Raw genomic sequence first — 14,447 nt, 5'->3', positions numbered from 1 at the left:
CACGGCTAATTTCTTCCTTCTGAGACCAATAAAGTGGGAAGTAGGTATCAGTGTTTTTTTTACTAGCTTTGGAAATCAAGGTGATATTCAAGAATAGCTAAGGTGTGCCTCAGATTGAAAAAAAAAAGGATCCAGGTTTGTGTCTCACGCTCTCACTACCAATAACATATGCCAATATATACTGTATAATGTTTAAGGGAAACCCACCATTCACATTCAAACACTACACTGTCTTATCGCTGAACAATGTTTTATCACTGAACACTGTTTAATGTAAAAATGTCTAGTTTACTCAATATAATTAAACCTTTATGTATCCGGAAGTACTATCTATTTTATTTATTTTTATTAGGCGTTCATCAACATAGAATATTAAGTACAGAGGAAACAAATTACACTTTCTGAGTAGCAGATACATTGTCAGACAATATTGCGTAACAGTACACTGTAAGGACATTTTATGGGGTAGGGGGCTCGTCCAAATCAATACTATGTGGTGGGTTGTAAATATTCCCTCGGTAGATGTTCCAGGGGCTCCATAACTGTGACCACTTTCTAGGGCAGCCCCGTGCTACATAGACTGTCTTTTCTCTATACATACACCAGTCTAAGTCTGCTTTCCATGCCTCTAATATAGGTGGTTGCGGGGCTCCCCACATTTGCGCGATATTTCTTTTTGCTAACATTAAACCCAATGTGACCCACTGTTTGGCATAGTTATTAAGGTCTGTAGGTTCCCACACGTTCAGGAGGCATCTCCATGCTTCTGGACGGAGGACAAATGTGAGTACTTTGCTGAGAATGTTGTGCATTTTACGTCAGTATGTTTGTATGTGATCGCATTCCCATATTATGTGTATGAATGTGACCTCTTGGCCGCATTGTCGTCTCGGAGTCTAGACGAGATTGCCACCACCCTTGGGGAGGACACCGCTTCTTGCCACTCCTCATCATCGAGCTCAATGCCATCCCTCACCCATTTTTCTCGGAGTGGCCGGAGAGGGTCAGCCATATTATTGATTAATTTCTTATATGTTAGAGATATGGCATTTTTGGGCAGGTGACCGTCCAGCAGCCGATCCTCAAGTGGAGAGGATTCCGGGGGGAGGAACCTGTCAGGATATGCGATTGTAGGGCGTGGCGAATCTGTGCGTATCTGAAGCGTTACGAGTCCGCTAGTTCATGCTGTTTTTGCAAGGAGGTGAACGCTGTCATGTCGCCTTTTACCCAGACATTCTTGATCTGAGAGATCCCAATGAGTTCCTATTTATCGAACCCTTCTGTCTTCCACAAGTTACCCAACTTCTCTGAGCCCCATAAAGGGGTTGCCAGCCTGAGCGTTTGGTCCCATCCCAACGTTTTGTTTGCAGTGTGCCACACTTGGACTGAGTGTTTGGTCGGCCCGGCTAGGGAGTAGCGTTTGGGTTTCGAATAGAGTGCCCTATTGTAGTTCCCTCCTGGTAGGAGCCACCTATCCATGGCATATCCTGGATCGTCAGGCGGCCGTAAGTGCCATGGTTAATAGCGGCAAGGTGAACTGCCCAGTAGTATTTTTTCATGTCTGGGACACTAATTCCCCCAGGTTAAAGAGAGGTGTACTGAAAGGGACAATCCTTTAGTTTGGTTAAAGACCCCTCACTCACCAACCTAGTTGGTGACATGCTTCATCATCGGGGTCCCACCCAGAGGCCGAGTGCCATCTGGGTGTGCTGCGACACCTGATTACAGTGGAGCTGGTGTTATTTGTGTGTGCAAGTGATTGTAGTGTTTTAAAATTTGGTCAAGTTTTTAACTCTGTAAAAAATTATTTAATCATAGAGCACTTGATCAATGTTAAAAGAGTAAATGGGGATACCCTATAGGGTTAAATTGGCCCGTGGTATCTAGCAATAAAGTGTAAAGTGAGTGAAAAAAATATATATATGTGGTTGGTCATATATATAAAAAGAGGTCTACATGTTTCAACCCTGGTGGAAAAAGTCTCCAGGTTTTCTTCAGGACCGGATGTGATGGTGCTAACCAGGGTGGTATACACGCGCTAAGGTGTACCCTGCCCTTGGTTAGGAGTAAAAAATTCCTACTGAAAATCCAGTGGGAATAAGCCTGTGGAGGAAAACAGAAAAGAAATATACATTGTATTTATATTCCGTAAAGCATTATAAATTTCAGGTACCTCTCAATCACTAAAAAGTGATGCTAAGCCGTGGTTGTAAGTTTAATCGGCTAATCCAGTCATCCAAATTATGGTGAAATAGTGTGTATGTGCTCCATTTGTGGAATCCAGCTTGCATCCATCAAAAGTGCGCTACAACTTACTCCAATCATACACTGTTGATCCAACAGGTGAGAGAGTGCATTCACACGGTAGCTTACCGGGGTGCACGTGAATGGCGGTGTGATGATCAGGTGACTAACATCAATCGTTCGTGTTGTCACTCCGTGTATCCACCATTGATCGTACTGGTGATTCTGTGCACTCACATGATAATTTGCGTGGTGCACGTAACTAGCGACGAGTGATCAAGTGACAATCACAAATGTCAATCGTCACCAGTGAAAACACACCATGCCAGTATTATATTTATACCGACTACTGGTTCAAAAAAGCTACAACTAACTCGCATACTCTACATAACAACACTCCTGAAACAACCGTGCAGAGGGCGAGAAACATGAAAAGGTAACACCAAGGTTGGTCTTACTGGTAATGCGGGGAGAAAGTGCCTCGAGAATGCCGAGAGCACGGACAGAAAATTCACCTTCAATCTGCCGGGAAAAACGTAGAACATAAGTGGACCGAATGACCGATCCTAAAAGATGCGTGGTGCCCACCCACGAGTAGTATTTGTCTACTTACATAGTGAATAGGTAGATCAGCTATTTCGCCTACAACCGTGTCCCGCCACCGCGTCCCGAGAAATGCCCGGGATGCGGAGAGGAACCGGAGGGGCGTGTCAAATACTTCCTGGTTGTACGCGATTGGTTGGAATTAAACCAATAGCAACATTTGTTTACATGTAAGGCCCAATGGATGAAGGCGTAGGTGACAGCCCAAGTTCGATCAAGAAAGGAATGTAGGAAGAGCGTTATAGGCTCAAAACGGGGGGTGTGTATTGGCGAAATAGACTATGTGAAAAAACACGCATTAAGCGGTAAACCTCGGAAGAGGCAAAGTGTTAACATCAGATGTTTTATTAACGGAGCGTCAATATTTAGCTGAGGAACGAATGGAAGGTAGTCCTCTCAAGGGGGACCAGGAGATTACAGGTTAAAGGACAGGAAGGTAATAGTAGGTGTGAATACCAGGCATACTTATCCTGATATAACCCACAGATTACAGGTTAAAGGACAGAAAGGTAATAGTAGGTGTGAATACCAGGCATACTTATCCTGATATAACCCACACAAAAATAAACATATCTATCATACTTATATCAGTAGATCCAGTATTTTTGAAGGAGACAGAACTGATTTTCAGATAGAATAGGTGTTAAGTCTGTGCCAAAGGGAAAGTCATCTACTTGGAAAGAACTGAATTCCATGGGATATTATCGTTCAGCCCTTTCTTATGAGTGGAAAGTCTGTACACCCAGCGTTGTTCTTTTTCAAAAAGTCTTTCCTGTAATTTTTCTCCTGCTGTAATCTGTTCAATGACAGTCCATTTTAGATCGTTGGTTGTATGGCCATTTACTAGGAAATGTTCCGTTAGTTTTGTCATTGATTTCTTGCATCTGATTGTGCTGCGGTGCTCGCAGATTCTTTGTTTGATTTTTCTGGTTGTCATACCCACGTATTGTAGTTTACATGGGCACATGATTAAGTATACTACATTCGTGCTATTGCAGTTCGTGTGAGCTCTCAAGGTCCATGGTATCCCCATTTACTCTTTTAACATTGATCAAGTGCTCTATGATTAAATAATTTTTTACAGAGTTAAAAACTTGACCAAATTTTAAAACACTACAATCACTTGCACACACAAATAACACCAGCTCCACTGTAATCAGGTGTCGCAGCACACCCAGATGGCACTCGGCCTCTGGGTGGGACCCCGATGATGAAGCATGTCACCAACTAGGTTGGTGAGTGAGGGGTCTTTAACCAAACTAAAGGATTGTCCCTTTCAGTACACCTCTCTTTAACCTGGAGGTATCATTTGACCTCAGAGGGCGCGCTCCTTCTTTTGTTTGCCAAATATTTGTCCAAGGGGAATAGGAGTACCCCCCAAAAAAACCCTTTCTCTCCCATTGTTTTTCATACACTAATTCCCCCGTCATACCAGTTCAGTGTGAGTTTGGCCAAAGCTATCCGGGTTTCCCATCCCACAATAAGTCCCGCTGCAGGTCCTCGATTTCTTTAAAGTACGATGCTGGAACGGGGTCCAGGGAGTTCTGTAATGCATACAGAAAGCGGAGCAGGGACATCATTTTAAAGAGGGCTGCTTTACCCAGAAGTGAGAGTGGAAGTGTTTTCCAGCTGGCAATGCCGCGTTTCAACCTTTGCAGTGGTGGAAGAAGGTTGCGATTGAAACGGAGTGTCTGATCCAGGGAGACAAAGATACCCAGGTAAGTAAAGTCCACTGTGTTAATTTGGATTGGGCAGCCCCGTGGTGGGATGGGTGGCTTTCCTTTAAGGATGTATAGGAGGGACTTATTTCAATTAGTTGAGAACCCAGAGTATCTCCCAAATATCGCCAAGATGTCTAGAACTACGACAAGTGATGCATTTGGGGAGGCTAAGTACAGCAGGATATCATCTGCGTACAGAGAGATACGGTCCTCCCACTCGGAGTACCAACGCAGACCTCATATCACTGGGTCTTTGCGAATCCACGTAGCAAGCGGTTCCAATGCAAGGGCAAAGAGGAGAGGGGAGAGAGGGCATCCCTGAAGGGTCCTCCGACTCAGGCCGAATATGTCCGATTTCTTATTGTTAACTACAACCTGTGCCAGGGGATCCGAATATAGGAGCCGCACCCACTGAGTGAAGCCCGGGCCAAACCCCAGTTTTGCAAGGACTGCAAAGAGATATGGCCATTCGATGGTATTGAATGCCATGGTTGCATCTAACTACATGATTATTGCTGCTTCCTGAATCGCGGCTACTCTCCCCAACACCCCATGCACCCTGCGCAAGTTCAAGGCAGTGTTTCGGTTACCATGAAGCCTCGCTGATCAGGATGGACCAGGTCGCCGATCACCTTAATGAGGCGATTTGCAATGAGTTTGGCGAGGATTTTTGGTTCTGCATTGAGTAGGGAAATCGGCCTATAAGAGGCACAGTCAGTCTTCGGTTTACCCTTCTTATGAATAGCGACCAGTGTAGCCATCCTCTGTCCATTGGTAGGATTCCCAGGTCCTTGCTCTCTTCGAACATGGCCTGCAGATGTGAGGCTAGTTTCTCAGGTCTAAGTTTACAAAACTGAATGGAGATGCCATTGGGGCCAAGGGCTTTTCCTGAGTGTAGTGACCTGATGGCTTGCACTATTTTGTCGTTTGTCAACTCTCCCTCCAGGAAGTGACGGTCTTTTTCCGACAGGGTGCAGAGTGCTATATCTTGTATTGGAGACTGGGAGTCTTCCTCGGGAAATGGCGCAGTGGTGCGGTATACAGCGCTGTAGTAAGTGGCGAATTGATTTGAGATGTCTTGTGGGATAGTGAGGGATCTGCCGTCAACACCTATGAGTTCTGGCACCAGTCTACTAGCCCATTCCTTCTTGTCAAGCCACACGATTAGTTTCCCTGCTTTGTCCCCCAGGTCGCTTTCCCCTCCCCAGACTTTTAGCCCTGTCCGTGGCTAGTGCTTTGTAATCGTCTTGTTTGAGTTGCAGTATGTGCAGTTTTGCGTGTGTCACCTCATCTTCTAACTCTTCCTCCAGCCGGAGGATGTAATTCTCAGCCTCTACAATTTCTTTCTGTCTTTCTATTTTCATCCCAGCGATTAGTGATAATGCTTGACCATGGAAGACTGATTTAAATGCCTCCCACAGGGTCTGGGGGGAGTCCACTCATTTTCCTGGAAATAGTTATCTATGGCTTCAAGTAATGCCTTACGGACCCCAGGGTCTCGGAGGTACCATGGATGAATAGGAGCAATTTTCCCCACCCTTGCCAGGCTGAGGACTATCTGCGCCCACACTGGGGAATGATCGAAGATTCCTCTTGCTAGATGTTTGATTTCCTGAATATTAGCCACCTGGGAGGCAGATACTAGGATATTGTCTATGCGGGAGAGACTATGGTGGGCACTGGAGTGAAAGGTATGCTGGATTCTGTCTGTGTTGTATGTTCTCCACCCATCCATCAGCCCCAGTGCCTCCATGAAGTCAGACAGCCATCTATAAGATTGCCCAATCTCACGAGGAGGGTGGCGGTCTAGGGTGCCCAATGCTACTGCGTTGAAGTCGCCCCCAACCACCAGGAGACCTTCTGGGATTGAGAGGAGGAGAGAGCCCAGGTCTTTGAATGTTTCGCTCTGGAGGCCAGGTGGCACATACACCGACATGAGCGTCAGTGTGCTCCCCTCCCATTTGCCCGTGACCCCAGTACATCAACCCTGGTCGTCTGTCCATGTGGACTCTACAGAAAACTGAAAGGAGTTTTTTGCCATGATGCCAACCCCTCTCGAGCTGATCGTGAAGCCGGCATGCGCCATCAATTTGTAGCCCCACCTATTTAGCGCCCTACAGGAGTTACCCACCAAGTGTGTTTCCTGGAGTAGGATGATGTCAGGGGCTTGCTGTTTAACATACTGTAGGATTGCGCTGCGTTTGACCTTATCCCTGAGCCTGTTGATATTCCAACTCAGTATTTTAACACTTTTGTCCCACTGCGTACCTATTGGACCCTGTGTAGCTTGTCGTTTCCTCTGCATATATGTCAGTTTGTCTTTTCGATTCAACAACTACAACATTCAACAACTGTGAACGCCAAACCTCACAATGCCCCTCCCTGCTTCCCTGCACACGGGTCTGGGTTCCCGCTGCTGACCGAAACTCCAGCAGGGGAGGCCTGGTCAATAGGTTTCCTGTCACAGGGAGGTATAACAACCTCCCAGACAGGCTTATGTGTATTGGGGCTGGGTGGGAGCACTCTCTGGTGCGAAATCTGCTCCAATATCCCCCCTCCCTGCCCCCATGCCAGTGGATTTACAACTACCCACTCCCCAACAAGGCAGTGGGCTTGTCGCCCCACCCTTCATGGAAGAGGAAACGTTAATTCAGCTTTACCCGTCCGCCCTACATAGGAATGGAATCATATTAAAAACATTGACAGGGGGTACCTTCAGCTAGCCCCGGCTCCAGCTTACATACGAAAGCTGCTAATTAGAGATAGTTCAACACCTTACTTTAGTAGTGGTGAATGACATGCCCGGTGGGGTCCATTGGAGATGATCTAATAATATCGCGCGGACCTTGACCCCGGCCCGGTAAACACATTTTACAACAACCAAGTCTGTTCCAGTCCCACAGAGGTCTTTTATTCAGTCACCTGTCGAAGGGTCAAGTTCTTTTCGATCCGAGCCACAGCGCTGCATCGTGTTGCTGTCCATTCTAGAAGAGCGAGGACCTCCGTTGCTTCTCCACTCAATGCCAACCCTCCAGCCAGTCCCATGCGTCTTCAGGGGAAGAGAAGAACCACACCTTGCCTTCTGACTCAATACAGAGTTTTGCCGGGAAGAGCATAGCATATTTTATCTCTTTCTCTCTCAGTGCCTGTTTTACTGCCAAGAAACTACGGCGCTGTGCTTGAACTTTTGTGGTGAAGTTCAGAAAAAAGGAGATCACACTGTCGTCCAGTTTAAGCGGCGGGCTGGAGCATGATGCCTGGAGGATGATGTCTCGATCACGGAAGTTGAAGACTTGCTCTTTAATCGGCCTTGGGGGAGCCCCAGATCTAGGCCTACCTCCGCGAACTCGATGCGAGTGTTCAGTGGAGAAGTACTTCGAGAGTCCGGCAGGTTGCAACTGCTTCAGTATCAGGTTTTCACCAAACAGACCAGCTGCCAGCTCCTCCGCCTGCTCCGGAACGCCCAGGATACGTACGTTGTTTCTACGTGCCCTAACTTCATAATCGTCGAGTAGCGCCTCCATCTTGCTCTGTTGGTCCTGCAATTGGCCCACTTGCATCTTAAGCAGGGCAGTGTCTTTACCCAGTACGGTTGTGGCCTCCTCCACCTCTTTCACCCTGGTGTCCATTTTCCTGAGGCCAGCCCTGATGAGGGATGTTCACCGTGTCTATGCAAGTTCTCAGGGAGGTCTGAATTCCCGCAATGGCAGCCATGATGTCCTGAAGCGTTGGTTCCTGTTGCTGAGGTGGGTATTGCTGGCCGTCGGCACCCTCCTGAGTAGCGGCATCCTTGCTGTCTTTCGCGTTAGACCAAGCAAATTTGGAGAGTTTATTCTGTGCCGGCGTCTTGGATCCCTTCCCTCTTGCCATCGTGACAATGGAGCGCCGTGAATTTGGTCAATAGATCTACGGGTGGTCCCAGGACCTGCCGCAGCCTGCTCAGGGAGGAATGGCTCCCTGCCGGCCTGTCGGGTTTCCTAGGTCTCCAACCTTGTGGTGCCGGAGGGGCAGGCAGTGGAAGGGATCGAGGTGCAGAGCCAAACAGGTACAGTCCCTGTACTCGTGAGGGGGCCGCTCTCGCCCTGTCCACCGCCCAGTTCCCGCACCTCCAATATCCAATGGGGGGCCGATTTGCCCTGTTGCTGTTAGTCAAGACAAGGTCTGTCCAGGTACCCCGGAGGGCAGGGGCAGGGTCGTGCACTCACCGTTGGGATGTCGCTGCTGCAATCAGTGCCCCAAGCTTCCGACGCCCGGGTCCCCCAGGGTGCAAGATGCCCGGTCCCACTCTCCTCCGGGGTCAGTGCTCGGCTCGCCTACCTTTTCATTATGGGGTCTGAGGATGCCACTTCCTGGGTGTCTGCCCGCCTCACTTGTGACCAAGTTTGCCACACCTGTGGGCGTTCTTCCGCCCGATACAGTCTTGGCTCCACAGGAACCACCAGGAAATGCGGGCTAATATGTGGATGTCTCCGCTGAGTTACTGTGGGGTGGGCCGTCGAATTGCCACGCGCAGGGGAACAGCGAAGGTTCCGGGCCATCTAGGCCCGAGCAGGGACCTCGAGCCCTAGTGCAGCTGTCCTGGGGAATGCCGCTTAGAGGCGCTGGCAGACGAGCAAATGCAGAGAGAGTAGCAGCACGGGCCCTCTCACCAATGCCCTGCTGTCTGCTGTGCTAGTCTCCATTTGACAAACGCTGCAATCCCCTGGGCCCACAAGACCGGGGTCTCGATTTCTGCTGTGACCGGCCACCTGTCAGTTAGGGCGTCGACCGGGACTCAGCAAGCAGCGGCATGGAGCGGAACCACCGGAGGATCGGCTGCGCTGTTCCCTAGCAGTTTCCTCCCCCGGGGTCTGTTCCTGTCGCCAGCTGGCCCTGACCCGGGTTCTCCGGCACTGTGGTCTCGTTACTACGATCACTTCAAGGTGCCAGCCGAGGGTGGACCGTCATCTTGCTGCCAGAGTCTCCACTCCACCAGGCAGCAAAACGTCCGACACAGGTGTTGCGCTAGTGTGGGATCGGAATCCCACCGTTGCAGGGGTGATATATTCGGATCAGGATAAATGACAAGATTGGCGGTAAGGGCTCTGGAGTCGCGTTAACCAGTGGCCATTTCCTTCGGCTGCTCGGCTAAGCCCCCGGAATTTCTATCATGATTAAAACATACTGTATACAATATTGCATTAATATAAATTGATATTGTGTTTATTCTGACATTTTAAAACCATTATTCATACTGTGTATAAATATCATCACATGAATATCTCTCTAACAAGTGAATAAAAAAACCTTTTATATAAATATTTTTGATCTACACGATCACAAAGGTGAGAATGATTATTTTAAATACCATAATACACAAAGAAAATCAATATTCATCACAAGTTGTCAACTTGTGATAAATATTGTTTTTCTTTGTCTATTATGGTACTTAAAATAATCATTGTGATGAATATTGTTTTTCCTTGTGTAGTATGGTATTTAAAATAATCATTGTCACCTATGTGATTGTGTAGATCAAAATCATTTTTTATATAAAACAATATTGATTTAGATGAATGCAATATTTTATATTGTATATATGCTATATATGGGAATATGTTATTGGTAGTGAGAGCATGATTAACAAAAGGGTTCCTTTTTTGTTTCAATCTGTTTTTAACCCTATCCCATTTGGTTAGAAGGGTATCCCTCCCATAATTGTGGAGTAATGTGTGCCTCGGCTATTCTGAGTCAATCCTGAAACTGGTGAGTCATGGAGAGGCACAGGGGACATTGTCTTAGCTGTAGAAGTTCCATCGGGAAATAATGAGGTGTACAGGCTTTTAATGTTCTAACATAAAGACACACACTTGGCCTCTTAGGAATTGAATAGAGATTTACATCATCTTTTGATTTCTATTTCCAGCACATTCAGGCAACAGCCCTACACCCACAACTAAGGTAGCATTCTCCCTACCTGCTGGAGAGTGGTCAGCATGTATAGCACCCCTCGCTCCTTGGCCGATCCAGTGAACTGTAAATACTCCTTCTTAAGGTAAATGTCCACACCATACTGCTTCGAGAGCCTTGAGTACTGTAATAGAAGAAAGATATAAAATGTACTGTGACCCAATGTATGAGTGACCATTCCTGGTACCTTTTGGAATGCAAAAAGATCAGATCCTACCCAAGGGCAGAAATACGGGTACGATTATACAATAATGCGAGACACTCACTGTAGGTCATATGACGCTCTGCTAAGGAATACTTTGTCCTTTCACAGAAGTAGCCAATATGTTCACCCGCCCAGATGCTGATTGCCTTACACTGCAATTAGAACTGAGCTGGTAGGCAAATAGTTCAAAGGCCAGCTAGGCTTCGGGAAGATTTAAATGTGAGAACCTCTTGCTTCCAATGTACTCCATCTCTCCTTTCATGTAGGTATCTTCGCTCTCTGTTTAGGCCCCATGAGCGAGGGATTAGATCATTCAAGCCTGCATTATTTATTGCCAGCTAGTGACTCATGCAAATTGTGCATGGTTGCCAAATACCCGAATTTATTATTACCTGATAGAAGAATGCATCAGCATCATTTTGGTCGCTTTCTTCTTTTCTGATGGCATCTAGTGGTCCATGAAAGTCTAATACTTACTTAGTTGCTTCTCCTTCCCCTACAGAAGCTGATGGGACAAAAAGACGTATATGTCCTCTGGTGAAAAATATCTGTGTCCTATTGCTCAATATAGACTTGCACAATCAAGCATAGTGGACTGGCACATTTACTTTATGTAGCTTAATGTAACATTCGATGCAGACTTGAGTACATTGGTTTATCATAAATCGAAGTGGGGGGGGGGGTGGATTCCTGTGGAGGTTACTGGAACTGCTATTACAAAGGACCATGTTTTCAATTCTCCCCCCCCCCCCCCAGCCTCGATCCGCCCAGTGCTACTTTCAATTCACCTCATCCTCTCAACTTTGCTTTCAGTTCTCTCCTCCCCTTCCTTAGTTGCTTTCAATTGACCCCCACCTCCCCATCCTGTTTGTTGCTTTTATTTCCGAAACGCCACCAAGGAAGAAGAAGCAGGTGGCACAGGCAAGCATGTATTCCTGAATCAGACTGCATAACCTGGTGTGTGGTAATTTTATATCTCTTCAATCCGTGGCAGCAATGCACCCAGGATAATGTGCTGCATGGCTAAACACTTGTAAGGTCCCAAAGGCGAGACCTATTGGCTATGCCAATGCTTGTTCTCTTTTGTAACCTCGCATGAGGACTGCCCCTCCTATATGTGGTGTTACTCGTCATGTTATTGATTACAGTCTGAGCACTCTTTTTTTCGGTAAGACTCAGGAACTCACTCAAGCCCACGCTTGCTCCCGCTCCTCGTAATTATGAACAGCTGCTCTTCATATTTGCTAAGACTCTCTCCCGCTCCTTGGCTACCTCTTCACCCCTCACTGCTTGCCCGTTCCTACCCCTACACCGAGTTCTGCTTGTTTTTTTCTTTCAATTTAAAATACTGCTTGGTACTTAATCTCCTTGTGCCGTCTCTCCCCACCCCCAAAATTGCTTGACTGATCCTCTGAGATCGCTGTATTTTTTTTTTTTTTGTTCAATTTAAATTAGTAGATCCCGGGCAGGAGATTATGTGATTTGCTAAGAATCAGAATGTTGAGCCGATGCTGAGGCTCATCATTGGTCCCTAGCTCCCGAGATGGCAGCTCTGACCACTGAGCCACATCCTCTCCCTCTGGGGATAGCATGCTACAGAATAACAGCTCTGAGCCTGAAGAGAAATATAACCTGTTTTCTACAACTCACGTTACTTCTCTTTTATGCAAAGAGGCTTGCTTTTTTTCTTTTAATTTAAAATACCCCTTCACACTCAATCTCACTATATCTCTCTTGACCCCCTCATCCCTCCCATAACACTGCTTGCCTGCCCCTTGGAGATCACTGTTTTTTTAAATTTGTTTAATTTAAATTAGTAGAACGCGGCCATAGGGGAGATTGTAGAGGTGACGCTGCGTACACAGTTGGCTTTGAAATGAACAATGTATTTTAAAAAACACTATTTCTGGTCACAGGCTACTTTCTATGTGACCTCAAGACGCTTTGATACATTTTGCACACAATTGTTATCTCCATTAGGTACGCACACATATGCATATGCATCTTCATGTACCTATAAAAAGCTCCCGGATACTACTGTAGACTCTTCATCATCTTGTGTGCGGCCCCCTTATGTTAAAAGCCTCTTTCGACCATCCTTTGGCATCGTTAAACTTGATTACCCTAGAATGTGACCTAGTGTCGACATATTGCAACACTATCCAATGTGGTCACGAGCTCCTACCCCCAAGGCTTAGTGATACATTGGACATGTGCATTTCCTGCAGAACACTAATGTAACACTAACATGCCAGGTCTCATGCTTGTGCTGTAGTCCACTTTCTATGCTAACAGTCTTGAGCAAAACGTATCCCACCATCACTGTTGTTCCTGGTGCAATTATAACTACATGTACTTATAGTGACTTTGCTACGCTTGATTAACATCAATGTAACATTTTCTCAGCAGCATAAATAAATAGGACAGCTAATTATGATGTGTTTACGTGCTCAAAACGTAACCCACATGAGCGTTCGAGTTTTGTTCGCTCACGGTTGCAATCTCTCTTTTATGTCAACTGCCCCAATAATTGACGCATCTCAGCAACAGTCACACTGCAGCTTGTTGTGCAAACACGTTCCAATAGAAACTGCACACAGGCAAATTACAACAGAGAAATGTTAGTAACCAGCGCAAGAATGCCTTCATTTTTTTGTGCTAAAGCTCAATTACACCAGCCCCTCTAATTCCATACAGGCTCATTCATGGCATCTTTAGTTTCACAACATGCTGTTCTCTTCCACAAATGCAAGCGTGGAGCTGATTAAGGATTACAACCTGCACATGCTGCTTTCGCTTAACCTATTAAGGCCATCTGGCAGACTATAAAAAGCACATGCAATGCAATGGGTTTTGCATTACTGAAAGTTAGAGCTATTGGGTTTGCAAATGATAATGCTCGTTAGTTTTTTTGTTCATAAAAAAAATCACAGCAGTAGCATTATTAATAAAATAGAATCCACTAAGCAAGAAAAGGGTGCAGTACCAAAGGCTGTTACTAGGTGTCCCTGTGGAGTTGTAAAGGGACCTCTATTAGCCACATAAGGTACTGCACCCTTACTTATGCTACTACTGGGATAGTTTTTAACAAAACAAATCTAACAAACATTATTATTTGCAACGCCAATAGCTCAAACTTTCAGTAATGCGAGACCTATTGTATTGCAAAGGCTTGTTTCCTGATATGCTCCGTTAACTGTCTCTATCTTCATTGCTTCTCAGTTCGTGTTTGATATTCTTTCGTTGTATCCCAGAGACTGAAGGTGCCTACCATTGCATATTTTACTATATACTGTTATTTTAATTAGATTATTTGGTATCTCAGTTGCTTTTCTCATTTTGGCCTGGTGGCTGCCTGGCTGTAGGCGGAGACTGTAGAACTTTCAATGAGAGCCTCGCACCCCTTAATTAATCGCTGCTGTAGTGCAATTGCAAGCAGGGGTATGCTGAATGTGCCTCTAAGGTAAGTCTGTCTGCTCACACTGATGCCCGACTGCAGCCAACAGCCACTGATGCTGCATCCCATAACACCCAAACTCACCCACTGGCCAACCATGCTGCCTCTGCCAACATCAGTTCGACGTGCATTTCTCATCAAGATGCCCTTTTTTTTTGCACTGCTTTTGCCATACTATCTGGTACATCCTGAAGTAACCAAGGCCATGCTCCAGGAGAATTTAGTTAATTCTGCACCTTTACGAAAGTCTAAATCAAATTTTCCACAG

At 46.2% G+C, this 14,447-nt stretch overlaps 1 protein-coding gene across 2 annotated transcripts in view; it reads right to left on the bottom strand.

Annotated features, from left to right (window-relative positions):
- Positions 1–14,447, bottom strand: part of LOC146867392 (uncharacterized) — a 171,780-nt gene that overhangs the window by 114,117 nt on the left and 43,216 nt on the right. For both annotated transcript variants that reach the window (XM_085605077.1, XM_085605083.1), the window contains exon 4: positions 10,525–10,641. In XM_085605077.1, coding sequence (XP_085461203.1) covers positions 10,525–10,641 — 117 coding nt within the window. The remainder of the gene's footprint in view (positions 1–10,524; positions 10,642–14,447) is intronic.

Source organism: Triturus cristatus, chromosome 1_2 (assembly GCF_964204655.1).
Source record: "Triturus cristatus chromosome 1_2, aTriCri1.1, whole genome shotgun sequence".
Lineage (NCBI taxonomy): Eukaryota > Metazoa > Chordata > Amphibia > Caudata > Salamandridae > Triturus > Triturus cristatus.
This window is presented reverse-complemented; position numbering and strand designations above follow the sequence as displayed.